Consider the following 27,206-nt stretch of genomic DNA (forward strand, 5'->3'; position numbering starts at 1 on the left):
GTCTCTGAGGGGAGGCTCCCTGGTCATTCCTGGGAGAAGTCACCCAACTCTCTGTCCAGGGGAGATGCCCTGGTTTTTCTCTGAGAGAAGTCACCCAGATCTCTTCATGAAGGGAGATGCCCTGCTTTTTTTTTTTCCTGGAACGAGTCCCTCAGGTCTCTGAGGGGAGACACCCTGGTCTTTCCCTGGGAGAAGTCCCTCAGGTCTCTGACTGAGGGGAGATGCCCTAGTTTTTCTCTGGGAGAAGTCTCCCAGATCTCTGACTGAGGGGAGACACCCTGGTGGGCTTTCTCTGGGAGAAACTGCTTGGGTCTCTGACAATTGGAAAAACCCTGGTCATACCTGGGAGAGGTCGCCCAACTCACTGTCTGAGGGGAGATGCCCTGGTCTTTCTCCGAGAGAAGTCTCTCAGGTCTCTGACTGAGGGGAGACATCCTGGTCTTTCTCTGGGACAAGCTGCTTGGGTCTCTGACAAGGGGAAAAGCCCTGGCCATTCCTAGGAGAAGTCGCCCAACTCACTGTATGAGGGGAGATGCCCTGGTCTTTCTCTGAGAGAAGTCTCTCAGGTGTCTCTGAGTGGAGATGTCCTGTTTTTGTTTTTTTTTTTAATTGAAGGAGTGCTTGGGTCTCTGACAGAGTGGAGACACCCTGGTCTTTCTCTGGGAGAAGTTGCTCAGGATTCTGTTTGGGGGGCGAAGCCCTGGTCTTTTTCTGAGAGAAGTCACTCACGTTTCTGAGCAAAGAAGACTCACTCTTTCTCTGGGTCAAGACACTCAGATCTCTGACTGAAAGGAGATGCCCTGTTCTTTTTCCGAGAGAAATAGCTCAAGTCTCAGTCTGAGGGGAGACACCCTGTTCTCTCCTGGGAAAGAACAGGTCTCTGTCAGGTGTCTGTCCAAGGTGAGACTCCCTGGTCTTTCTTGAGAGAAGTCACCAAATTTTCCGAGGGGATTGCCCTGGTCTTCTTCTGAGAGGAGTTACCCAGGTTTCTGTCTGAGGAGGGAACCCTTGGTCCTGTTGAGAATGGACACCTTGTTCTCTGTCTCTCCAATTTAAATGAGAAACCTTGGCCTCCAACCTCTTTGTGGACCAAGGTCCTTCATTTAACAGACCTGGTTCTCTTTAGAGGAAGAAGGAACTTGGAATTAAATGCACCTCGTTTTCTAACTGCCTAGCCCTTCCTATTCATTACTAACTCCAGGGAGAAAACAGGCAAGAGGATTAGGGCAGCAACTCCATGTACTGTACAGGACCTCTGTGCTGCCCAGGCAGGCAGAGAGGGTCCTTGCTGGCCTGTGGGAGGGGAATGTTTTCATTCCATGTCCACAAGGCAAGTCACTTGGTGTCCATCCTCTGCATCAGCCAGATGAGTTAAAAATAAAATCCTAAAATGCACTGAGAAGCTAACGATGACTGTGTTGATACAAATGGAATTATGATTGAATCTTCTTGTCAGTACCTTTCATATTTGTATTTTTTTTCTTTTATATGAGGTATTATTTTTGAAAATAATTGTAAAACCTTTCCTACTTTACACCCATTTTTGAGGGTTTAGGACACTATACATATAAAACTGATCAGAAATTTTTAATTGAAACACATTTTATATATTGAAGCTACCTTTTTTGTTTGTTTTAATCTTAAAATAGGAGGTTATGAGTTCCTTTGCCTCTTTGAGCCCAATGCCTCTTTTCTTCCCCAAATCAATGACTTTAGTGTCAATTTAAATCCTATCTAATAAACACTTTTAAGGGGTGGTGAGATTATTACAAGATTTATGTTTCTATTTACATTGATTATCTCTGAGGTTGGATAACCAGAGGTCCAGGTCCCTGATTATACACCTGATTATATTAAAATCAGTTTTTAAATTCATAATTTAGTAAATAGAGCTAATCTCTAGCTTGGAAAACCAGTCATCCCTTAATAGTTAGTAGGTGTTTATCACCGTTCAAGTAAGAATCCTCTCCCACTGGGTGTCTCCTGGTGGCAGAACAAAGTCTAGTCGGTGCTCTGACAGCCTTTCAGATATACATGGTTGAAAATAAATATTTTATTCCAAAAGCTTAAAATTACATTTCCAGATAAATTATCATACCAATATTAGAGTTACTCTCCAAGTGCATAAAATTGGTGATTAGTTATCATATCTGGGGGAAAACTCTGGAAACCTTTTCCTAATTCACTCTGCCAAATAATACCTTGTCAATTAAGACTTTAAAATTTCAGAATAACCATCAGCGTTCCTGTGCTAAAAATACTTTGTATTAATAAGTATACTGCCTTTAAAATTAAATGTAAATAAACAGTATATTCTAAATTTCTTAGAATTTAGTCTATTACACTCAGAATGCCTGTAAATTAAACCTTTTGCCAGATCCATCTATATATCTATTTGTATCTGTAGTATTTGGGGGAACCTGAGTTAATCTTTAATAGTAATTTTAGCCACACACATGTTGCCTTGTATCAGAACCAGTTAACCTCTAGTAATGGTGATTTCTGTTCACTATAACGGAAATTAGAATTTGCACTTGCCTCTGGGGACTCTTAAGTATATTAACTATGTTTTTCAAACACCTTGCAATAATTACTAGTGCTCTGTAAATATATGGTGAAGTTTGGCCTTTTAAAATTTCCTTCTCTTGTAGTGTTTTCTGATTTTAATTATAAGAAAAAATAAAGCATAATCTGTAAGTCCTTCTTATTAAGACTGAAATTGGGGAAGCACAAGGATCAGAAAACCCCCAGGTTCTCTTGGCAATTTCAGCCCTGGTTCCCGTCATGGCATCCTTGAGGGGCTGATTTGATGGCTGTGAGCTGTGTAACTTGGGTGGAAGCAGAGGCGCCCACCCTCTGGAGTAATGCTCCACCCATTATGATTTTGCCTGTCAGCCAATCTTAGACCCATGCCTTTTTCTTCAGAGATTGTGATTTAATTTAAACCACCTGTCATGGACTGGCTAAAAACAGTTCTACCCACCGTAATCTAAATAAAACCCAGAATCTGTGGCATCATGAAAATTATTTCCAGAATGAGAAGAATGGTCTGTGTTGCCTACCCATGTGAGAAGTGTACTGTTGGATAAATACACTGGAAACCATAGACAATCTGAGTTCTTTGATGGAGTTGCAGGAAAGCAGACCAGACATTTTCCATAGGGTTCTGGGAAATGTATTGAAATACACACTGGAGATATATACTGCTTTTACCCATGGAAATACCCCTTTTGTGACAATCACATTTCAGTGTGCATATGCCTTCTGTCTTATGTTCATTTTGTTCAGAGTTGACTGATTAAGCACAACATTGCAATAGAAAATTGTTATTGCAATAGGAAGCTACTTCTCCTAGATGTTTCCCCATCTGTTAATTCTTGAGTCCATCACTGTCCTAGTGAAATACATTCTATTAGTAGCCTGGTGGTTCAGATGGTAAAGAATCTGCCTGCACTGCGGGAGACCTGGGTTCAATCCCTGGGTCAGGAAGATCCCCTGGAGTAGGGAATGGCAACCCATTCCAGTGTTCTTGCCTGGAGAATCCCGTGGACAAAGGAGCCTGGCGAGCTACAGTCCATGGGGTTGCAAAGAGTCAGACATGACTGAGCAAGTAACACACACACAGTAGCTGTTTTAATTCTTGAGAAAATAGCAGTGTTCACTTGATTCCTCCTAATGCACTGAGAAAAGATGCATGATCTGAATAGATATAACATGATTTGTTAATTCCCTTAAATGTCTTTTGTTAAGAGTATCTCTACCTTCATAAATTAAGATTGGGAGGTTTATAATCTTATTCAACCCATTTACACTGAGTTTGCCTCCTTACCAGGGGGCATCAAGCTAACTTCAGAATATATGAGAAAGACATAGTCTTTTAGAATCATCTTTCAGTTGCTCTGTGATTTGCCTCTGCTTAGCAGTGATGCTAAAACAGAGGGCAATGTTGTTGCAAAGTATATCATAAAATATATATTATATATATATTTAAATGCTTTGCCTAATTTGGACATAAAGCTGCATTTATGAAAGATATTACAAATATTTTCAAATATTTTCTTTTTCAATTTGGAAACAAAACCAGAACTTTGGTTTTATACTGACATATCAATTATAATTTTTAAGTTGAAACTGTGGTCAGGAATTCAGGGTATCAGAAAACCATTTTTTTCTTGAGAGCATTAGGCATCCAGAGGTCAACCAAGACTCAGCACCTAATTTTTGCGTTTAGTTGAGAAAGGAAGAGTTCTGCCTCCTTGCATGGTGACTCTCACGTAGACAAAACCTGAAGGTCCATGCCCAAACCATACCTGTTGAGAGGTGAAGAAATCTACATAATAATGCTATGCAGGAATGTACTATTATTTAACTGCAGATCTAAGAAGCTCTGCTAGACTTTTGGTTTATGTCAGTAGCAAAAATGTGAAATTTAATGTACTTTTGGGGCACATGTAGGGATATAATTAGACCTAGCAAGGCCCAGAGTTTATCAAAATTCTAAAAGAAAAACAAATTAGGTGCATTCATTACCTTTCAGAGAGAAATACTTTATATTCAGTCTTCATAGACCAGGATAATGGCTTAAATTTTAAAGTTTATATTTTTCCCTTTAGTAAGGCGAAGACCTAAATGTGTCCCAGGTGAAAAGCTCTTATTTTAATACCATTGTTGACACATGAGAACACTTGAATATTAAAACTCTTTGAATACCAGAAGGACATATAAATTACAGAACATTCTCTTCCTCACTAGCGAGATTGGGGGTAAAGAATTTCTTTGTCCTATTTGCATAGAAGTCCTTGGGAATGCTGCTTTTATTTTGTAATTAATTAAAAAAAAAAAACAAAAAAACTTTGGTGAAACGGTTTTTACCTGCTTGAAATAAGGGGTTACTCTTGCCATTTGCTAGTAAGTAAAAATGTGTTCTTCTTTCCAGCCATTGTTCTGTGTATTTTTAATTGTATGCACTGTCTCTTTCTGTCCTGATGGCTGCCCTGGAATAGGCTGACCTCTGCTCTCCGCATGACATCCTACAGTTGGATTTTCGTCACATTCGAAAGACTGTTGACACTCTGCTGGCACTTGGGGAGAAACCCCCACAACCAACTTCTGCCCTCCGCTCCAGGGACCTTATAAGCTTCTGTCTTGTCCATATTCTCTTTATAGTGCTGATCTATATCACTTACCGCTGGAATGCTCTGCCTCCGTAACGCCTGCATGTGCATCCTTACGCTCTGGTCTGGCCCCTGCTCTGTGACAGGGTCCTTCCTCCCTCTGAGCCTTTGCCTTGCAAACTTCCATCCCTGTCATCTCTTCAGTAATCTCTCAAGTTTTGAAGCTGAACGTTTATACATCAGATTTTCCAGAAGCACAAACTTTATAGATTGCGGTTCCCATTAAATAATTTCACTTGCTGAGGAACAGTGAGGACTGGGTGTACGCACACCTCGTTTCCTCGTCCACGTAGTGCCAGCAGCAGTGCCAGCTATGCAGGGCCTCTTCTGTCTCCCAGTGAGCTTTGCTGCCCTGGGTAGAGCAGAAGTTTCCAGAACAGGAGCAAAGGGGATTTAGCGTATGAAAATCTTTCTATTGGGTCAGTATTGAAGTTGAATCCTAATTCAGGATTGGGCAGTTGAACTGTAGAGGGGCCACCTTGCCAAGAAGACAGAAAGCAAGCATTTGGGGTCCAATTTGGTCTTTAATAATAACCACTGTTGACCAAGTTGAAAATTACCATCTGGAAAATGACTGCTTTGCTGGCTGTCCATTTGGCTTCCTCCCTGCTTCCTGCAGCGGGAGCTGTGAAGGGCATCAGGGCGGGTGACCCTCTGCCCTGCTGCATGAGAGCTGTGCTGAAGGGTCAATGGGGAGAAGGGGGCTCACACTGTCAGAGCGCCCCCTGGAGGATCCACTGCACACCACTCTTTCTGTATATTTTTACTTCTTATTTCCTTGTTTGGTCTACTCTGAGGCTCTTAGAAAGGATTTTCCAGAAGGGATTTCTATTTTTAAATAATATAATGGGTCATTTTGCTTTTTTTTTTTCGTTACATCACATCGTAACTTCAAGTCTAGAATGTGATGGATTTGACAGTATTTATTTCCAAATAAAGCCATGAGTCATGGAACATTCTTGGTCCTGGGGCTTGGGTTACTATGGTAGGAGCCAATGAGATTGCTTTTATTTTAGAAGAATGTAGTTTCTCCAGTGACTTGAAATTTCCATTTAACCTTTGATTTCCAGTGACATTAGCAAGCTACTTCTATATTTAATAAACTTAAAGGATTATATGTTAATTATTATATCTGCTTTCAGAAGAATGTTATCAGTTTATAATTAAAGAAAAGGACATTGTGATCCTATCTAGACCAAGATATTCATGGTTTGGGATGTCATTTTATAATACGAGAAGGCCCTACTCCAAGGTGAAGACAGACTCCCCAGTTCGATTTACATCCGGCTGCCAAATATCTTTTCTTAGGTTGGGTGGAGGGGGAGAATGGAGTTCACTTCCTCAAGATAAATTTCTGATTTACTCAGATGGAAGCAGTATTTATAGATGGCTACTAAGAAGATAATTTTATTTTTCTGAACATTTCCATGAATCTAGGGGAACTTGAGAATGTGGAAAACTTACATAGTTAGAAGAATGTATTTTATAAAGATGCTTTGTTGGTAAATCAGATCAGATTTTCTAACAGGAGACAGTCTTTACATGGTAATATCTTGAGTTAACTGAGCCTTTCCCTCCTGATTTTGTGTTGATTGGTGAAATACAGGGTGTGTGGAGTTGTCTAATTCACATCAGTTGTGTAATAAGTAACCTGCAGATGTACTGAATTGCCTTGGGTGCTGTCTTGTACTCATTAACTTGTAACACAATAAAATCCCTTTGTACAATGTCTAACGAGCACCATGAGCCATAAGTTGTTAATAAATACATTTTGGGTGATAAATCCAAGTTTTTATCAGCCCATCAATACATTAATTTGTGCACCCCCAGAATTACACTCAGCACTTATGTCCAGCTCTGCAGTGCATTGAGACTTCCCTTCCATGGTCATAGCTATTTGGTTTTTTTCTTCTTAATTAGGATGGGGGCACAGAGGAAGAAGAGAGATGACTTACTGGGTGGCCATCTGAAAGACAATGCTGTCAATAAAAACTAACTAGCACAATGCCTTGAGAACAGATTTAACTTTCAACGCTGACCTGACATCATTCTTTGGCTGCCTTCCTATTTCAGTTCTGGCTTCCGGAGTAGTTTTTTGGATCCACTTTTATTTCTTGTGTCATTAATGCATCTGTACCCTAATGTGCTGCTCCTCTGGGGATCTGTTGGATGGTATTTTTTTTCATCAAATAGCCTGGTAACAAGCAGAACACAATTAATTTAGCCCTTTAGGCAAAACTTAGAATGAACTCTCTTGCCCATTACTGTTCATTTCTATTCAGAATATAATTAAACCTCCCCGTGGTTCCTCCCCCAGGTATCCACGCACCAGCTCACATGCTAGCATGGTGCCTGCCACTGCCATGTAACTAGGGATACTTGGTCAACCCACTTGATATCTGAGAGGTGGTTGGGGATTTAGTTGTGATTTATATATGCATACTAAATCTTCCTTTCACAAGAAAGACATTTTTTTTTAGTTATTTCCTTCTAATACCTGATAAAAATGATCAAGTATTTATTTACACATTCTTTTTGAAATAGAAAGATCTATTTGAAATAGAAACTTCTCTTTCTCCAGTTCTTCAGTCGGTGGCAACTTGCCACTCAGTGTCGGGATTTCCGAAATCTGTGACACTGAGTTCTATTAGTTCATTCTACTTATGGATTTGTGGTTCCTAGGTAGCTCACTGCCCTTGGGGAGAAACACTTAAAAATGGTGCTGATGAAAAGGCCCCACAGAACTCAAAAACAAGACCACTGAGTGGGATTTTCATCACGGAGTAGATAAGTAAAGGCACTCACAAATAAAGGCCAATTATTTGTGAGTAAGAAATTAAATTTAGTGTACGGTGGCTAGAGTTATGTCTCTAAATTCCATGCTGGTCTCTATCATAAGGAAAAAGGATGTTTTACCTACAGGGTAAATGTAATGGACAGTAAATTAAAATTTTATTATTTTGAAAATGGTTCTGGATTAGGTGAAAAGTATTTTAATGGGATTTTATTTCAGGAGATTTAAGTTTTTTAAAACATGTATTGAATTTGTGCAATACTATTTCTGTTTTATGTTTGGGTTTTTGGGCCACGTGGCATGTGGGATCTTAGGTCCCCCACCAGGGATCAAACTCAACACTCCCTGTACTGAAAAGTGAGATATTAACCACTGGACTGACTACCAGGGATCAAACTCACACTCCCTGTACTGAAAAGTGAAATATTAACCACTGGACTGACTACCAGGGAAGTCCCAGGAGGTTAGGCTTTTAAAATTCGGCTTCAGATTTTGAAATTAGTTCTCAATAAATAATCAGGTATATAGAATGTTTGCTTTTTTCCTTAAGACTATCAGGATCCAGTTCTGTGGCTTTTCCCCTGGATTTTGTTTATGATTGTGTTCATTCATTCATTCTTCAAATATTGAATGAAGATTGTTTGTGCAGCACCCCACCTTGGCAATAAAAAGGGTGACCATGACATGTGATTTTGTCTTAAAAAAAACTTACATTCTAGACTAGGAGTTGGCAAACTTTTTCTATAAAATGCCAGTAAATATTTTAGGCTCTGTGGGCTAAAACCTACCTTTAGGACTCCCCGGCTCAGCTGCTATAGTATGAAAGCTGCCACGGATGACTCATAAATGTGTCTCAATAAAACTTTATTTACAAAAACAGACCACGGGCTGGACTGGCTTACAGGTTTTTGGATCTTATATAGCTGACTTAGTGGACAATTAAAGAGGAATTCAATGGATAAGTTTCTGTGATAGGTCAGCTACAAGATTCTCTATGTGAAACACATGGACAATCAGGACTGACCCTCATGAGAGTGTGTGGTCTTTGAAGCCTTTCTAGAACCATGATGTTTACACTGAAGCCTTAACGATGTGTAGGAATAGCCAGGTGAAGGGGGTATGGTTTAGAAGGGTGAGAGAAGGGGTAGATATGTATAGAAAACAAATATTCTAGACAGTAGCTGGGCTGGAAAACAGAGAACCAAATGAAGATTTGACAAATTCTCCTGGTCTAGAAGAGGTTGACATGATTTGTATTTCGCATCGGAGGAAGCAGCCCCTGAGTTCTCATGTGGCAGAGCAGGAACTGAAGTTCTCTTTCCCATGCAGACAGTTTCAAGGTTCAATCAGTTTAGGACCAGGACTTTGCATTTTAGACAACAGACTGAACCACATGAAATGTGCTGCCTGGGTGACTTCATTTTGTCTAGTGGGTAGCCTGGCAGGAGGCAGCGTGCTTCTTGGGGAGCATAAGAAACTAGAGAAAGGGGAGAGTCAGGCAGGGACAGTGATCCGCCTGCTCCCACGAGGCATTTTCTGCAAGAACAAGACGTCTGTCCCTCACTACAAAGGAAACTGAGTGAGCTAACCAGCAGAGCTAACGCCTTTCCTGTGTTGAGGGTTCTCTCATGCCCACCTGATGCTGAATTTGGTGGGACTTACCTAGAGAGAACTCCAAGGGGCCAGGGGCCGTTTTCCTGTCTTCCGGACACAGAAGGAACGTACTCATTTCTCAGTCAAGGACCTCGCAGGAAGCAACATGATGTCGTGGAAGGGGCTGCTGCTGTAAGATGAGACACAAGTTCAAATCCTACTTTACCTACTGTGTGACTGTAGCGAAGTTAAGCTCTCTACATCTCCGTTTTCTCCTCTCTAAAACAGAATACTCTGTTTATTGGATTGGCCAAAAAGTTCATTCAGGTTTTCCCATATGATGTTACAGAAAAACCCAATACCTCTCAGAGTTGTCAAAAAGAAGAAAGGAAAAAAGCAACGTAAATCTATAGCATTGGGACCAGACCTATAGGAGGTACCCCAGAAGGCTTGCAGAGTTGGAGTTGAATCTTTATGGCTCGCCTGCCTTTTTCAGCCCTACTTGTTGTGGCTCAGAAGAGGGATGGGTGAAGGGATAAGAGTGAATAATTGTTTCACGATTGGAGAAACAGTGCAAAGGATAGGACGAGTTCTTCAGAGTTTTATGATTCTGCTCTGTGCTTTAAAAAGAAACAGCAAAGGAGAGCAGTCTACTACTACATTCTCAATGGAAATCACTCATCTCCTCTAACAAGGAGATTTTTTTGTGCATTTAAACCCAGTGTAAATGTTCACCTCTCTAAGTTTATTACACAGGTGAGGTAAAATCATTTCCCATCCAGCTGTAAATTCACAGCAGTTCCTTCCCATCACAACTTCTATAGGGATTCCCTCCTTGTGGGATATGCAATGACAGGACTCGAGTTACAGAAATGGCCTCTGGCCACCCCTGAAGCGCCTCTGTGTTTCTGGCAGACTCGTCCTGTCAACCAGCACCTCAGGTTGTAATTCCCATCAGAGATGTCCTCCTGGTCCTGTACTAGAATAACTACAACTTCTGATTGTTTTTATAAGGTTTCTATGATCTGATGCTTGTCTTCCTAGGTACCTCCAACCCCATAATGTAATCTGAGGACACCTCGGGGATTCTTAGGAAGTCTAAATGCAAAGAGAAAGCCAGAAAGGATGCAAGGGGTACCTTTTATATATGCTGTTTGCTCCTTGTCACCAGCTGCAAGGGTGGAAGGGAGAATCTGGAACTCTGTGGGAGGACTTTGAGCTCACTTGGTATGTGACAACTCCAGTGTCCTGTCAGCAGGCAGCCAAGGCCTCATATCTTGCCATCCTGTTTCCCTGGAGCCCCAGCCCTGCCCAAGCATGACTTCTATTTTGGAAACTCAACTCTGCAGACCACTGGAGCCATCACTAATCGGTGGGACTGGGCAGTCACTGATGGAGACATACAGCTCAAGCAGGACTCAGGACAGCCCTGTCAAAGCCATGTTGCACACAGAGGTTAGGCTTTGTCCACCTATTAGTTGTAGAATTCAAGAATGTTTGCTGCTACACATAGGTGAACGCTGAGGTCAAGATGCAAAATATCTTGTTCAAAATGCCTTGGGCAAATCCCTCGTTTTTAAACTTCTATTCATGTTCCTTCCTCAGAGCTCTATTGATTTCTTAGTGTTTTTTTTGCAATGATTTGTTGAGCTTATGTGTCAATATAATCCCTTTGTAATTTGATACAGCTGATTTTTTTAGTTGTTTATCTTTAAACTGAGTGGTGGTTTATCTTTAAATTGAGTGTTTGTTTTTTGATACACAGGAGCTTTACACTTTCAGGTGATCAATTGTTTTTATCTTTTGTAATTTTGATATCACATATTCATCCCCATCTGTTTTTCAGAGAAAATATTAAATACATACCTATATTTGATTGGAAGGGGTGTTTGGGGATTTTCTTTTTAACTTCAATTCATCTCAAATTGTTCTTGGCATCTGGTATAAAGTGAAGATTTCTTTTTTTTCCCCAAGGAATTCCTTGGACCAGGAGCTTAACCATAGTTAGTAGGCATTTATAATTTCCTACTTGGATTCTGTGGAAACCATAAGAATGAGGAAAATACATTCCTGTCCCTGTGGTATTAGTCTTAGCAATGAAATGAGATTCACAAGCCATGGCAAACAGGTGTTGGGTACACACTGACCTCAGGCTGTAGCACAAGGAGGAAGCCCCTGTGGCCTGGGGCCCAGTTCATAACTTGGACGGAACCTCCTATTCTTTCTCAAGTTGACATTTGGCTACTAAGTTGGCGAGCAGCATAAGCTTGCCTCTCCACCGAACACACCATTGATGACAAGATAATCCTGTTTGATACACACCAGCCACTTGAAACGGAGAAGGCGATGGCACCCTACTCCAGTACTCTTGCCTGGAAAATCCCATGGACGGAGCCTAGTGGGCTGCAGTCCATGGGGTTGCGACTGAGCTACTTCCCTTTCACTTTTCACTTTCATGCACTGGAGAAGGAAATGACACCCCACTCCAGTGTTCTTGCCTGGAGAATCCCAGGGCTGGGGGAGCCTGGTGGGCTGCTGTCTATGGGGTCACACAGAGTTGGACACGACTGAAGTGCCTTAGCAGCAGCAGCAGCCACTTGAAATAACTGTTCAAACTGTGTTTAAAAGAATCAGCTGTTTTATATTGACAAATGGCCATTACTTAAGGCCCGGAGTCAGAGTTTGAAACACTCTGAAGTCTATAAGTTGGGGAAGTGGGAGGGATAGGGGATGCTAAGACTGCGAGATTAGAATCTACAGACATTTCGAGGTTGTGGAACAGGTTCTTGCATGTGTCTTTTAAAGATCTTTTTAAGAGCAGAATGCCTGTACTTGGGATAACTTATGGAGATTCCTGCACTGAGGCAACAGGAAGATCTGGTTCCTCCAGCAAGAGTCACGTGAAAGGAAGCAGTTCTGACCAGTGACCCCAGTTGGCTTCAAGTTAAACACTGCGTCCACCACCTGGAGCTTAATGCAGCTTTCATCTCAACTCTTCTTAAAAACGGTGGCCACTGAGAAAGGAAAAAAACAATAATATGCATATATTAATGCATATATGTGAAATACAGAAAAGTGGTACAGATGAACCTATTAATTGCAGGGCAGGAATAAAGACATAGACACAGAGAAGGGACATGAGAACACTGCGTGGAAGGGAAGAGTGGGATGAATTGGGAGATTAGGGTTGACGTATAAACACTACCATGTGTAAAATAGCGAGTGAGAGTCTGCCGTATAGCATGAGGAGCTCAGCTTGGTGCTCTGTGGTGACCTAGAGGGTGGGAGGAGGGGCTATATACACAGACATACAGCAGATTCTCTCTGTTGTACAGCAGAAACCAACACGACACTGTAATGCAATGATACTCCAGTTTGGGGGAAAAAGTGGTTACTGGACTGTGGAGAGCACACCATCTTCGGGTACACGAGAGGGAGAGTTTGCTGTGGAGTCATTTCCCTCTCAAGCAGACAGTCTCTGGAAGGAGATTCCCTTGTATGGTATTAGCCCAGGGTCAGACAACAGAAGTGTAAAATTACTTTGTCTTCGCTCTTTTGTAAACCGTCAGTTGAGCATGCAGGGTGCCACACACAGGGAGTGAGTCGCCTTGATTATCTTTCTTGAATAGTATGTGCTGGACATTTCCCAAGAGCAAAAATACAGCGCGAGAAAGTAGCAGGACATTTGTGTCTTTGACGGTTTTATAAAAGAGTCTTGAAAAGGAGGCTATTAAAGGCTGCGGTTAAAATTACTTATTTATAAGGCTGTTTGCAAACTGAGAAAAGATGCCTCCATTCCAGAGATCATGGGAAATAAAATGAACTAACTCAAGACTAATGGCCAGTTTAAAAAAAGATTCGTAAAGGTTTATGGTCAGTAGAACCTTGTGTGGTCTGTATAAATGAGTATTCAAGTTCTCTTAAAATGTGTGAGAGGCTGTCTGCAACTTTGCTTTGTAAGAATATAAGCTAATATATTCCTGGTGGGTGGTTTCCAACTGTATGTAGCTCAGTTATTTAGTGTCAAGGGTTTTTTTTAATGTTTAGATCTTTTGCACATTTCAGGATGACTGGAAGTCTTTCTAGAGCAACCCTCACTTGTGGAAAAAATCATTGTTTTCTTTGCCAACACAGAACAGGTCTTTGTAATGGTTGAAAGCTAGGAAGAAAGCACAGTCTGAGGTGATCAAATAGGCAGACAACAGAGCTCGACTTAACTCCTATCAGTGGTGTCTCGAGGTTTTATCCTTAGATTCCAGTCATCTAAAAATCAATGCTTTGTTCTTCTTCCTTTTAGGAAAAACTGTGTCTACCCCATCACATTCTTGAAGAGAAAGGCCTGGTCAAAGTGGGCATTACTGTTCAAGCATTGCTAGATGTGACTGTAGCGAAGGCTCTGTTCACATGAGACCGACTCCTCTCTCTGGTCGGCTCAGACGCTCTTCCAGTCAGAGACCCTGGACTGTGCTCTCAGCACCTGTCCCCTCCACCCTCCCACTCCCTGCTCGTCAGTTCCCCAACTCGAGTTGAATTGACGGAAGGACATGAGAGAAGATTTCCTACCTTTCGTAACTGACTCCGACATTAAGGTGAGACAAGTAATTACCTAAAGCCCATGAGGGAGCTGGTTGTGAAGAGCGGAGCAGCACATCAACGCCTTCTGCAGCCTCCTTCCTCCCTTCCATGCTCACCCACTGCCATTACCAAAACACCGAGCACAACCGTTTTGCGGCAAGATGCATTTGTTTTTATTAAAACCAAACACATTGTATATTTCGTGGGGGAGGGGGGTGGAGGGAATGAAACTCAATCAGGTTTTTCGCCACCAAATTTTTCAAGAAGTTTCTTGAGACCATTGCCTTTAAAAAAAACAAAAAACTATTTTCGACATACAAAATATTTATATAAATATTATTTATTAGTGAGTTGTTATTCATCCTTTGGATGCAAATTGTAAACTAGGAAACTATTTTATTACTGCTTTTTTGTGGTTAAACACTTTATTTTAATATTATAAATATTGAGTTATTTTCTATCCTCTTTGGTGTGCAGGTAGTTCTAGGTCTCCATAGTCATGTTTTCTGATGTATATGACTCAAAAAAAAATTTAAGCAAAAAAAAACAGGTGCTTCTGTGACAAAAACTTTTCTGGGGAGCCATTATTTACACTTTGGTTTATGGAACATTGGTCTTATTTATATTTCTGCATTCCATCCAGCTTCCTACATTCCAGCAGCCCTGTTGTCCCTTGATATAATGAACTGACTGAAATCGAGAGAGCACCCCAAAGTTATTTGTAAATAGCCGTGATGGAAAAAAGACATATTAAACTTGAATATAAAAATGTGAACAATTCTTTTTTTGGGTTCATACTTATTTTGCTATGCACAAAACATTCACGTTTTAACACAAAGAAGTGACGAGTGTTGGCCTCGTGTGTCTTGTCGTGTGATTTTGCACTGTAACCTGGGTAGAAGTCTAGCACCGAAGGTAGGTAATAAGGAAGTGGTGTAGGAGAGGGGAGAGGAGGAAAAGATGATTCTGTAACCAAAGTGTTTTAAGGTCAGCTTCATTGAAAAGTGATTCAGAAAGAACTTGAGATACAGGACCTAGGTCAGGAAACCAGCACTTTCCACAGCTGCCCGTTTTAAAAGAGGCAACAATTCTGAGATGTAGACGTGCTTATTTTATTGCAGCTTAGCTGGTGGCTTTCAGAGTAGCCCATAAAACACTGTAAGACTCACAGTGCCTGGTGTGAAACCTCAGACGTGAGTCAGTGAATTGGTGGGGCAGATGGATGCAACGCCAAGGTGGGCACAGGAGAAGGTGAAGTAAGTAGTATTTGTGAGCCTGAAGGGCCCAGGAGGGAGCAAGTTCAAACAAAACAATGACTTGAGAAAACCCAGCAAAGGAGAGGGATCCGTGTTGGTCTGAGGGAGTCACGTAAGACTTCACAGACACATAGCCTATTTTAGGCAGTTACAAGCATGTGCACTCACCCTGCAGGTACAGATTTCCCAGGAATTCGTCTTTCCAAGTCTTGTGAATGCTGACTGCATCTTTGCCTCTGTGAAAAGCCATTGTTGAGTTTTTAGAGCAGCGGCAGCCACAAGCTGTAAGACAGATGTGAACACAAAGAGACCAGGAGGACAGTGTGCGTTGAACACAGACTTACATCAGCCAATGCCAGGGCTGCCCTCCCGTCTGGGCAAGGGGGGAGGGGACGCTGAAAACAGTCGTTTGGATTGGCAGCTAGCAGTTACTTCCTGTCAAATGTACTGTGCACTTTAACCTAATTGAAAATATATTTTAATGTTTTCCTGTACTGCACAAATACCTGTTTTGTCAAATAGCATAACAATGTAAAAAAAAAGAAAACACTTTGAACAAAGAGCGTATTCAATGTTAGCCACAGTCAAAGGTTGATGATAGAAATAGGAATTCAGATGGCTGCACCTTGATGGGCATTGAGAATGCAGGGTCCTGAAATATTTTTTTTTACATGTATATATGGCAATATGAAACTCTGTAATCCTTGTTTTGAAAGATTTTTTTTCAGAATTAAAATATTTCTTTTGATACTAATTTTCAGTATTTTCTTGCAGTTGGCTGTATAATATGGATGGCTTCAATATTTTATAAAATGCGCTTTTTTTTTTTTTTCTTCAAAATGGAATCCTTTGTGTGGCTGAGATGTCTTCAAGATCTTTGTCCATTGCTTACACGTGCAATAAGATGTGCATGACCGGCCGACAGTGCCCTAAGTGGACAGAATATGCACAGTGCAAATATCCTTCCTTTTATGACTTAACAGCCATTAAAACTTTGAATCTGTACAGACTATCTTCTGATTGACTTCCCCATCAGATGCAGAAAAGAAATCATACGTAGAGTGTCACTGATGAAACAGATTGTGTCAATCATCTAGTGTATATGTTTTTATGTTGTGTATTGTGAAATATAAAAATAATATGCGTATATAGGATAGGACAGTTTTTATTCAAACTAAGATCCCCGGAACACACAGAACATGAGCACTCAAAAGCAGAGTTGCTATGATTGGAGGGGTTGGTGAGGGAGGGCAGTTGGAGTCCACGTGTACATCAGACCTCTCCACTCGTCCCTTGGGTAGTGGCCCCAGAAGTGTCCGTGAGGAAATCTGAAGGTTCTGTGGTGCTTGCTGTGAAATCCTGGGGTCTGGTCCTCCCTCCCAACTGTCTACTGAGGAGTCCGACCCTCAGGGAGCTCAGTGACTTCTGATTTCACCTCCCATGAGTCCAGGTTGGTGTTACCATTTTCCCCACACGTCCAGCCTCCCTCTGGGAGAAGAGCAGCTGTTTTGAGGGATTCAGGGGAAAACAGGGACAGATCATTTCTGCTTTCTTGCTCCAACCCACACACAAGAGCTGAGACCCCAGCCTGAGCAGGAACGGCTGGGACCGTATCTACCGAGTCAGGAAGAGCTATGCCCGGCCTGTGAGGCTCTTGACTGCAAGTGCTGCGACTGTACCCAAAGCGTAGCCATCTTGGTCTCCTGCACATTACAGGAGTCCAGTGCCTTGCAGATGCTTTGCATTGTAAGTTGATTGGAATGACTGGGAATGTGTGAAGGGCAAGGGGAAGGATGGAAGTGGGAGCACTGGGGGGAGCCTGGCAGGGCATGTTTGCATTAGGGTCACCCATGCAGTTCAGCCACACGGCACTGACCGCAGCTGGGGACTGTCCCAGAGACTGAGTTCTAGTCACCTGCTGTATCTGAGCACTTCCTGGTTTCTCCTGGGGTGAGTATTAGGCAGCAATGACACCAGTGGGACTGGTTATCTAATCTTCTGTCTTCCACTGGAGGTCAGCTAGCAGAGATCAGGTCCCGTTGGCTGTGGGTAAGGCAGGATTCCCCTCTAAAGAGCTCTCTCTACTTCCCACACTCATGCTAATGGGCCACCTAAATGGCCAGAATTTATGGAGTGGTTCCTGTGAGTCCAGAATTTTTTCTGAACTTTCAGTTCAGTCGCTCAGTCGTGTCCAACTCTTTGCGACCCCATGGTCAGCACGCCAGGCCTCCCTGTCCATCACCAACTCCCAGAGCTTGCTCAAACTGATGTCCATTGAGTCTGTGATGCCATCCAAACGTCTCATCCTCTGTCGTCCCCTTCTCCTCCTGCCTTCAATCTTTCCCAGCATCAGGGGCTTTTCCAGTGAGTCGGTTCTTCACATCAGGTGGCCAAAGTATTGGAGGTTCAGCTTCAGCATCAGTCCTTTCAATGAATATTCAGGACGGATCTTCTTTAGGATGGACTGATTGGATTTCCTTGCAGTCCAACAGACTATCAAGAGTCTTCTCCAACACCACAGTTTGAAAGCATTAATTCTTCAGCGCTCAGCTTTCTTTATAGTCCAACTCTCACATCCATACATGACCACTGGAAAAACCATAGCTTTGACTAGAGAGACCTTTGTTGGTAAAGGTTCTGAACTATAAGCTCTATTAAAACACGGCTGCTTGTCTATTTGGTTCTTTGCTGGTTCTCCATTGCCCAGTACAGTGCTTATCATGCAGTAGGCATTGGAGAGATGTCAGTTAGAAGAATCAATGAATTTTACATATATTATCTTAAAATCTCTTACCAAAATGCAACAAGGAAAGGACTTGCAGTAGACACCCATGGTGAAATGAAAGTCGCTCAGTTGTGTCTGACTCTTTGCGACCCCATGGGATCTACAGTCCATGGTATTCTCCAGGCCAGAATACTGGAGTGGGTAGCCTTCTCCAGGGGATCTTCCCAACCCAGGGATTGAACCCAGGTCTCCCGGACTACAGGTGGATTCTTTACCAGCTGAGCCACAAGGGAAGCCCAAGAAGACTGGAGTGGTTAGGCTATCCCTTCCCCAGCGGATCTTTACAACCCAGGTATTGAACTGGGGTCTCCTGTATTGCAGGCGGATTCTTTACCAACTGAGCTATGAGGGAAGCCCAGACACCCATAGGGTTGTCCCCTAATACCACATACTTCTAGGAGCTAACCTTGCCTTGTATACCGTGAGGGTTTTGTGTTTCGTTTTTTTTTTGGCTTCACCCAAGTGACATGCAGGATCTTAGTTCCCGACCAGGATCAAACACATGCCCCTGCAACGGGAGTACAGAGCCCTAACCACCGTACTGCCCAGTCCTTGGTGGTTCTTACCCGACGCTGCCCACCTGGTTCAGGAGCAGCCCCGTTATTCACAATTGACTAATAAGTCTCCTCCAGGACTCAGATTCTTTCCTGGTGACTGAAGACAGAAGACACGAAACTTGGGAAACACCTAGAGTATAAAACTGACCTGCAGGGAGAAGTAACCAAAAAAGCTCTGCTCTTTGCTTTCTTGATCCAGTAGTAAAGAGTTCTGTATTTCTGAAGCTTGAGTTGGCAAACCTCCCATGAATGTTTTCAAGAGGCAATGGCTTTGCATGCAATCATTTGAGTGCATATTAACTAGGAGAAGCTGAGACTCAGAGTATTCAGATAACTCATTCAAGGTCACAGCAGGTGAGAGAGCCTGGCAAAGTCAAATTCAGCCATCTCAGGCCTATGTCCTTTTCACCGTACAGAAGAACTTCCCAGCAGAGCTAACCCAGGTGAGGTTTCTGGAGTTAAAAAAAAAAGTTCTCGACAATACCTAAGATATTTGGAGATACAAAAGAAAGTATATTTATAAAATAAAACCTGGTAAGCTGAGCCTGTTGGGACCAGTGCAAAAGCTAGCTAAGACAGATTAAGGTCAGAACAAGAATAGGAAAAAAAGATTTATAAGAGAAGCACACTGAGGGGACACGTACCTCACTTTGACATGAGGTCTAGGAACAAATCTCCATTTTCCTTGCCATTTTTCTCTCCCAATTTAATAAAATATTGCTACGACTTTTTAAAATTTGGGGATTCTTCTCTCTGTTTATCAAAGTTATACATGTTCATCATATAAAGTTTGGAAAGTATAAAGATGTTGGGGAAGGTCACCAGTAATCCCAGCTTAAGGGAACTGTTAAACTTTCAAAATATTTTCCTTGAGATATTCCTATGCGTTTTTACAGAGTACCACCTTATATGCTGGTTCCCCTGCCCCCACCCCGGCCCTTGTTAATGGTGGAGCATATGCGTTTTCCAGGATAGAATTGTTCCATGTTAGAAACTATGGTCTCTAATAGGCATAACAGGATATTTTAGAGGCTTCCTCTGGAAGCACCCAGAAGCATGTCTAGTTCCTAGAAGCACCTGGTATTAGGCAGGCAATACCTAAAAGAAGCAGAAAGTGAAAGTTGCTCACTTGTGTCTGACTCTTTGTGACCCCATGGTCTGTTCATGGAATTCTCCAGGCAAGAATACTAAAGTGGGTTGCCATTCTCTTCTACAGGGGATCTTCCTGACCTAGGGATCGAACCTGCCTGCAAATGCAGGAGATGTAAGTGACTCGGGTTCAATCCCTGAGAAGATCCCCTGGAGGAGGACATGACAACATACTCTTAATACTCTTGTCTGGAGAATCCTATAGACAGAGGAGCCTGGCAGTACAGTACACAGGGTGGCAAAGAGTCAGACGTGACTGAAGTGACTGAGGACAGACAGACAGTAGAACACCTCACACTTCAGAATTATCCCAGTCAAGCTCGCTGGAGGGAGCTGAAGTATGCACAGCCCAGAAAAACCTCCTCCAACCACATGCCTAGAAATGCTTAAAAAATAAATAATACACATTGAAGTGCTGTGATTATTATAAGAAAATAAGAAAATCCATAGAGCTGGAGCTCAGAGTCATAAGACAAAGGTGAAGCCACGGCTGTACTGGGATCTTTTGTCCGTGTTGATGATGACCAAGAAAAGATATTATTAATAGGTCTTCTGTGATAGAAATAAGTACATGGACCCATTCAAGGGTAATTCCTGAGTTGGATGTGAAATCTCTGCACAAAGCTAGGATCTGTATAAAGTTGCCTCGTCATGGAAAGGATAGGGGGAAAAAATGTGTCCATCTGCAAAGGAAACTAGCCATTATTGACTGAGAGTAGATGGGGAAATATCATCTCCTGTGACTTTGTCATTACAGCTCTCAGCTTCCATAGGTTTAAGATTTGAATTTTTACCACAGATACAGTGTGGGAAACCCCGAGATGAAGCATGTTTACTTAAAGTTTTTCAGATTTGTCACACTCCAGGATACCAGGGAGATAAAAAAGCAGTTTCTTACTGAAGGAAGGTTTCCACCACCAAGACCCTAATTCCTCGGGATTATACCCAACCATGCCTGGGTTTACCATCCGAAGTGACAAAGTTAGCTCTGAAACTTGAAGCCTGAAAGCTTCTTCTGCAACTTATCTGGTGGCAAGTCTTGATCTGAACTGTCAGGAGGCTATTTGAACTTTTTTTTTTTAACCACATTTAAAAAAAAAATTCTCTTAGTATTCAGAAGAGAATAGATATAAGAGAGGCAATATATAAAGATGGTGATTGAGAACCTTCCAGAATTGATAAAGCATTCGAATGCTCAGATGGAGAAAGCATAGTGCATTTCAAGCAGGATAAGTAAAGACAAAGACAATCCTAAAAGTGAAGACAGCTTACCTACAAAAAAAGAAGAGAAATCCAATTGGATGGACAATATAGACTTGTTGATAGTACAATCAGAAGCCAATGGGCAGTGAGTAACCTCTTTAAAGTGCTAAGAGAAAATAAATATTCATAACTTGAGACAAAAAATGAATTACCATCAATTCACCTTCATTGAATTAATTATTTTAGGGAGAAGAAAGGTCTAAAATTTAAAAAAGTATGGTTGAGAAATAAATATAAAACTATGTAAGCACATTGGAATAAGCATTGGCCGTAGGACAATGACCACTGGTGTCTGATTTGGAGTAGGAGGTTGCTAAATAAAGGACAGTGGAAAGAAAGTACCAGCTGGTTATTGTAAAAGCCAGGAAGGCATTATGGAAGTTCAAATACTCTTAATTCCTTGTACTTCTTTGGTGGAGGGTAGAGATGTTGATTTATTTTTAATTGTGTTAAATGTAAATATATTGATGTATATATTTACATTTATATTTAATGGATATATTAATGTAAGAAAAGAGTTTATTGCTTTTAAATCAGTAAAGAAGAAGCTATGAAGTTAAAAATCTCTTCCAAAAGTCACAGGAAGGAAGTGGATTGGGAAGAAGATGCAAAAGAAGCAGAATAAGCAGAGTGGCCCTAAATAACAGAGTAGAAATAAACCCAAATATATCAGCAATTACAGTAAATACTAAAGAACTAGATAGCTAAAAGGCAGGTTAAAAATCCAACTCTATGACGTTTACAGACACCATGAAATATAAGGACACGAATTGAAAATAAAATGACCACACATTGATTTGTATGTGTTCCACAAATATAAATAAAAGGAAAGCCAGTAAAGTTATATTAGTATCACTCGGAAAAGGCAGTTGAGGAGAATCATCTGAATAGCTAAGGAGAACCTTCCAGCAAGTGGTACTTGAAATCTGTGTAAATATATATCCAGGACAGCTGTGTTCAACCAAAAAGTCTTTGTGTTAAGAGGTACACATTTAATGGACGGAGGACACTGGCCTGTCAGGCAGGTCTGGAGATGAGGATCATCGCATTGAGCACAAGGTCACTGAGAAGACAAGACGAACGTCCTCAGACCGAGGGCAAAGAGGCCTTTTCTGACTCAGAGAGGTGATGAGACTGAAGGAACAGGAGGTAGTTGCCTGTAGAAAATCCATCTTATGACTCTCCTCTGTGCTTTTGAAATGCTGGACTTGAAGGTTGATTGGTACAGCAACACTAATGGAAAAATAAAGTGCTGAGGATTTAGAGAGGACAGCTGACTCGGTATTTCTGCAGGATCAAATCGGGTAAGGTGGGGGTGGGATTGGGGAGAAAGCGTAGGTAGGGGTAAGCTGCCTTTTCCCCACTGCGACTAGACCTAAGTAAATAAAATCGAGCACTTGGCCGGTAGATGCTCCCTAACAACGTTCGCTTTCCTTTGAGAGGTAAAAGAAAGCATCTGATCTCTTGGAATGTGAGCACCACATAAGTATCTGCTCTAGTCACAAGAGCTGGGGGCTGGGTACAGAGAAGGAAGACACATCTTCTGTCTGAGGAAGACACCGGGGAGCGTCTGCTGAGGATGAATGTGTAGACGTGAGTAGCAGACACACCACGTATTTATTGCTTAGCTGAATACAACTCTGCTTGAAAATAGTGTTGACGCTGTGTCCTTTGGCTCTCTTCCTACTTCCCTTCTGTTCTTCGAATTGTGGTCTCAAGTCTCCTTTGCTCTGCTCTCGGCTTGTCTCTTCATTTACGGGGGAAATGAAGACCATCAGATGTGAGCTGTCGAATCATTTCCTGTCTTGGAGGTGAAAATAACTGCTCACGCTTTGAAGGTTAAATGCCGGCTCCACAGCTGCGGGGGGCTCTCTGTGATTGGTCTCTGTCTCTGTGTCTCTCTCTCTTACTTCCTCCTCCTTGCATCTTCTCCAATCTCTTATCTCTATCTTTCTTGATTCAGCCACAAACTCCAGCCTCACCAGCCTGTGGGAAACAATTCCCTTGATTCCACCCTTTCTGCTCAAAAAAACTGTCCAGTCTCTTGTCCTCCCAGACCCTTCGAGAATGTTCTTTGAAGAGTATTCTGTGAACAGTGCTGGCGTGCAAGCTCCATGAATACAGGAGTCTTTGTTTCCCGCTGGACGAGGCCGGGACAGTCTAACATCTAGTAGGCACTTGATAAGCATTTGTTGAACCAATGAACCAACGCCCTCACTTTCCATTCATTTTCCCTCTTGTCCTCACCACTCCATTGAAAACGCTCATAATAATGTCATGGATCCCACCCCAGTCGCTTGATCCAGTGGCCTCTTTTCAGTCCTTGTTCTGGTTGACTCTCTTGTAGCATTTGGGATGTTGAGCCCTTGCTACTTGAAACCCAGGAGTTCTGTCCTGGTGCTATTTTTCTCTCTCAGAGTGTTCATTTTCCATTTTCTTCATAGTCTCCACCTTCTTCTTCTTCTTCTTTTTTAAGGAGTGTTGACACTCTTCCATTCATGTGAAAGATATTTATCTGGTGGTTCCAACAGCAGCAGTGATGTATAAATCTACGTATCTTCACAATTCTAGGTCCTGCTTCCCTTCTGAGATCCAGAATAATGCAGCTCTGAGTATCTTCACTTGAATGTCCTTGTGAAAGTCATCCACTTGGAGGTTCTTCAACCTTAATGTATTTGAAATTGGACTCCCTACTATTAATACCTCCCCAAAACTCCTCCGTCTTCTCATGTATCTCCTGATTCAATGGTTTCCTCACCTTCCCAGTCTCCCCGGCTAGACACGGTAGGGTCATCACTGACGTGTCCCTGGCCCTTTCAGTTGGTCACTAAACAATGTAGATTCTTCCTCAGAAACATCTCTCTGCCCCAGCACCGCCTCTTCACCCCTACCACCTTAGTGCCAGCTCATTAACTCTTTCTGAGATGAGTAGTCAGTGGTCCATTTGGTCTCCCTGTCTACCTTATCTTTACAACCTTCTCCTGTGATCATAATATGAAAAAAAGCACAAGTCTTAGCATGTCTCTTCCCTACCAGAAACACCTTCACTGCCTCACGGTTACTTGTTCACAGGTTTCAATGCCATGCGTGCCTTTCCAGCCTGTTGGCAATTTATCACTTGGCGCAGCCCCGCCAGTTTCCCGTTACCACCAGGGGCTCTGATGTTTTTGTTTCCTAGGCTACACATATGGCTTAAGATGTCTTCTCATCTCTTCTTGACTTTGCAGAGTGCTACCCAGGCTTGATGACTGACGGTCAATGCCTTTCATTTCGGTGAACTTTCCCCTCCCCTTCCAGATGATGTCTTCCTCCTTGGTACTCCTGAAAAAAGAACCCATTCTGCTGTAGTTGAAGGTTTGCTTCCCAATAAACATCTTTTATCAAGCTCATATTAGGCAAATAATAATTTCAGCAGGGAAAGGGACATAATAAGACTCACAATAATTTATTTGTTCTCTTATAGAAATCTTAATAACCAGAGTAGTCACAGATCCAAGTGACGAAGAAAATTAAATACAATAGCTGAAGTTTATTGAGTACTTGGGGCTTCCCAGGTGGTAAAGAACCTGCCTGCCAGTGCAAGAGACATAAGAGACACGGGTTCGATTCCTGGGTTGGGAAGATCCCCTGGAGGAGGGCATGGCAACCCACCCCAGTATTCTTGCCTGGAGAATCCCATGCACAGAGGAGTCTGGCAGGCTCTAGTCAACAGATCACAAAGAGTCAGACATGACTGAAGCAACTTAGCATGCACCCAAAATTGAGTAGTTATGACCTGACCGGCCCTGTTAAATGTTTGTATTGTAAATCTCACAGCAACCCTGTGAGAAGCACCTACATAATCCCTCTGCCTTGACTTTGTGCAATGAGCCAGATTAGACTAACTGAATAAAGCTGGGCTGTTAGCAGAATTACCTTAGAATCTATATTTAAAAATAATTTCAACAGCTGGGACAGCCTCTCTGCACTATGCAGCAAGAGATGGGCTACATTATTTTACAATCAATACAGGAAATTTCTATACTCCGTCAGGTTTTCTTTGAATATAAATAAGAAAATGAGTTGCTGCTGCTGCTGCTGCTAAGTCGATTCAGTCGTGTCCGACTCTGTGTGACCCCATAGACAGCAGCCCACCAGGCTCCCCCGTCCATGGGATTCTCCAGGCAAGAACTGGAGTGGGGTGCCATTACTTGCTGTTTACTCTGGGAAACTTTGTCAGTGTATGGTCTATCATGCTTCTCCTAATCAAAACACGAGGTGGCAGTGTTTTTACTGAAATGATTTTAGAAGAAAACATGAAGGACTAGGTTTTAGTCTTCTGAGAATAAAAATTGTGCATATGCAGCAATGACCAAAGAGGCAATGCATCTTGAATCCACCACTGGAGCAGCCTGAGCTCAATATTATAACTCCGCATGCAGGGGTAAAACACACACGGACACCTGTCTAGATTTCAGAAAGATTTCTGAAATACGATCTTGAAAAAAAAAAAAAAAAAGTTCTCACTCAGTTCCCTCCTCCAGAGCACGTTTTCTATTCATATTTGAATTTGTCCAACAAACCCAATACGATAAATGTTCACTGACTTAACTGGTTGAGGACATGCTGCTATCGTCCCAAAGGGAAAGAGCTGGCTTCTCATCGGCACCTGCTGCCACTCATCAGGTATCACCAGTGGCAGAAGACTGACACCTGATGCCAAAGAGGCAAGGAGGCATCAGTGCCCTTGGATTGGAGTCCTGGAATCAGGCCAAACAGAACACACAATCAAATTCCTTTTATTATCTCTTAAGACCCAAAGGACATTTTCTCCTGGACTGGCCAGGACTACTGAAGGAGGTGAAGAAGTATACAAACTATGTCTTCCTGGAGGGAGGTATTTTATTTTTAGAAAAACAAATTAATGGCACAGCAGATATTCTGTGTTGGTCCTCACAAATTCTTTTTTCACACAAGGTTGCAGCTGGGGACTTCTGAGGGTCTCATATTTGCATAGGCATCCTCAGCATATGAACTATTATTTACAGTTGCCTATATTAATTTACCAATGCATTATGTATATTATAAGACATATAGAAAAATATATACATTTTAATAGGGAATGAAATGAAAATAAACAAAGGCAGAAGCTCTGTGACATTCCTATGGGTGATCTCTAAGGAAAGGACATCTCACTCAGGACTCCTCTGACACTGCTGCTGCTGCTAAGTCGCTTCAGTCGTGTCCGACTGTGTGCGACCCCATAGACGGCAGCCCACCAGGCTCCCCCGTCCCTGGGATTCTCCAGGCAAGAACACTGGAGTGGGTTGCCATTTCCTTCTCCAATGCATGAAAGTGAAAAGCGAAAGTGAAGTCGCTCAGTCATGTCTGACTCTTAGTGACCCCATGGACTGCAGCCCACCAGGCTCCTTGGTCCATGGGATTCTCCAGGCAAGAACACTGGAGTGGGTTGCCATTTCCTTCTCCAATGCATGAAAGTGAAAAGCGAAAGTGTAGTCGCTCAGTCGTGTCTGACTCCTAGCGACCTCATGGACTGCAGCCCACCAGGCTCCTTGGTCCATGGGATTTTCCAGGCAAGAGTACTGGAGTGGGGTGCCATTGCCTTCTCCGTCTGACACTAGTGCATTTGTTACTAATATCTGGGTGGGATGAGAGTGACTTCATACGGGTATATTATCTTCCTATGCTCCACGGTTCTGTGAGTTAGAGGGTGAAGGGGCTGTTGTCTACACATTTTCAGATGAGGAATCAGACTTATAAGGATGAAATGAGCTGCTCAAGTCACCTTATGGAAGCAGGAGACATATCAGGTTAACTTTTTTCTGAAAGTATCATTATAATAATTCTATCTTTAAAGTGTTTTTGAATCAGAACTTAAATTCTCAGGGCTGTAAAGGAAGTGAGAAGTGCATGGGACTTCCCTGGTGGTCCAGTGGTTAAGAATCCACCTTCCAATGTAGGGGATGTGGATTTGATCCCTGGTAGGAGAAGGCGATGGCACCCCACTCCAGTACTCTTGCCTGGAAAGTCCCAGGGACAGAGGAGCCTGGTAGGCTGCAG

At 42.3% G+C, this 27,206-nt stretch overlaps 1 protein-coding gene across 1 annotated transcript in view; it reads left to right on the plus strand.

Moving 5' to 3' along the window:
• LRCH1 (leucine-rich repeats and calponin homology (CH) domain containing 1) overlaps positions 1-16,141 on the plus strand; it is a 133,727-nt gene extending 117,586 nt beyond the window's left edge. The window contains exon 19 of the mRNA XM_010854641.1: positions 13,859-16,141. Coding sequence (XP_010852943.1) covers positions 13,859-13,969 — 111 coding nt within the window. The 3' untranslated portion in view covers positions 13,970-16,141. The remainder of the gene's footprint in view (positions 1-13,858) is intronic.
• Positions 16,142-27,206: the final 11,065 nt, after the last annotated feature.

Source organism: Bison bison, unplaced genomic scaffold (genome assembly GCF_000754665.1).
Source record: "Bison bison bison isolate TAMUID 2011002044 unplaced genomic scaffold, Bison_UMD1.0 scf7180017864345, whole genome shotgun sequence".
Classification (NCBI taxonomy): domain Eukaryota; kingdom Metazoa; phylum Chordata; class Mammalia; order Artiodactyla; family Bovidae; genus Bison; species Bison bison.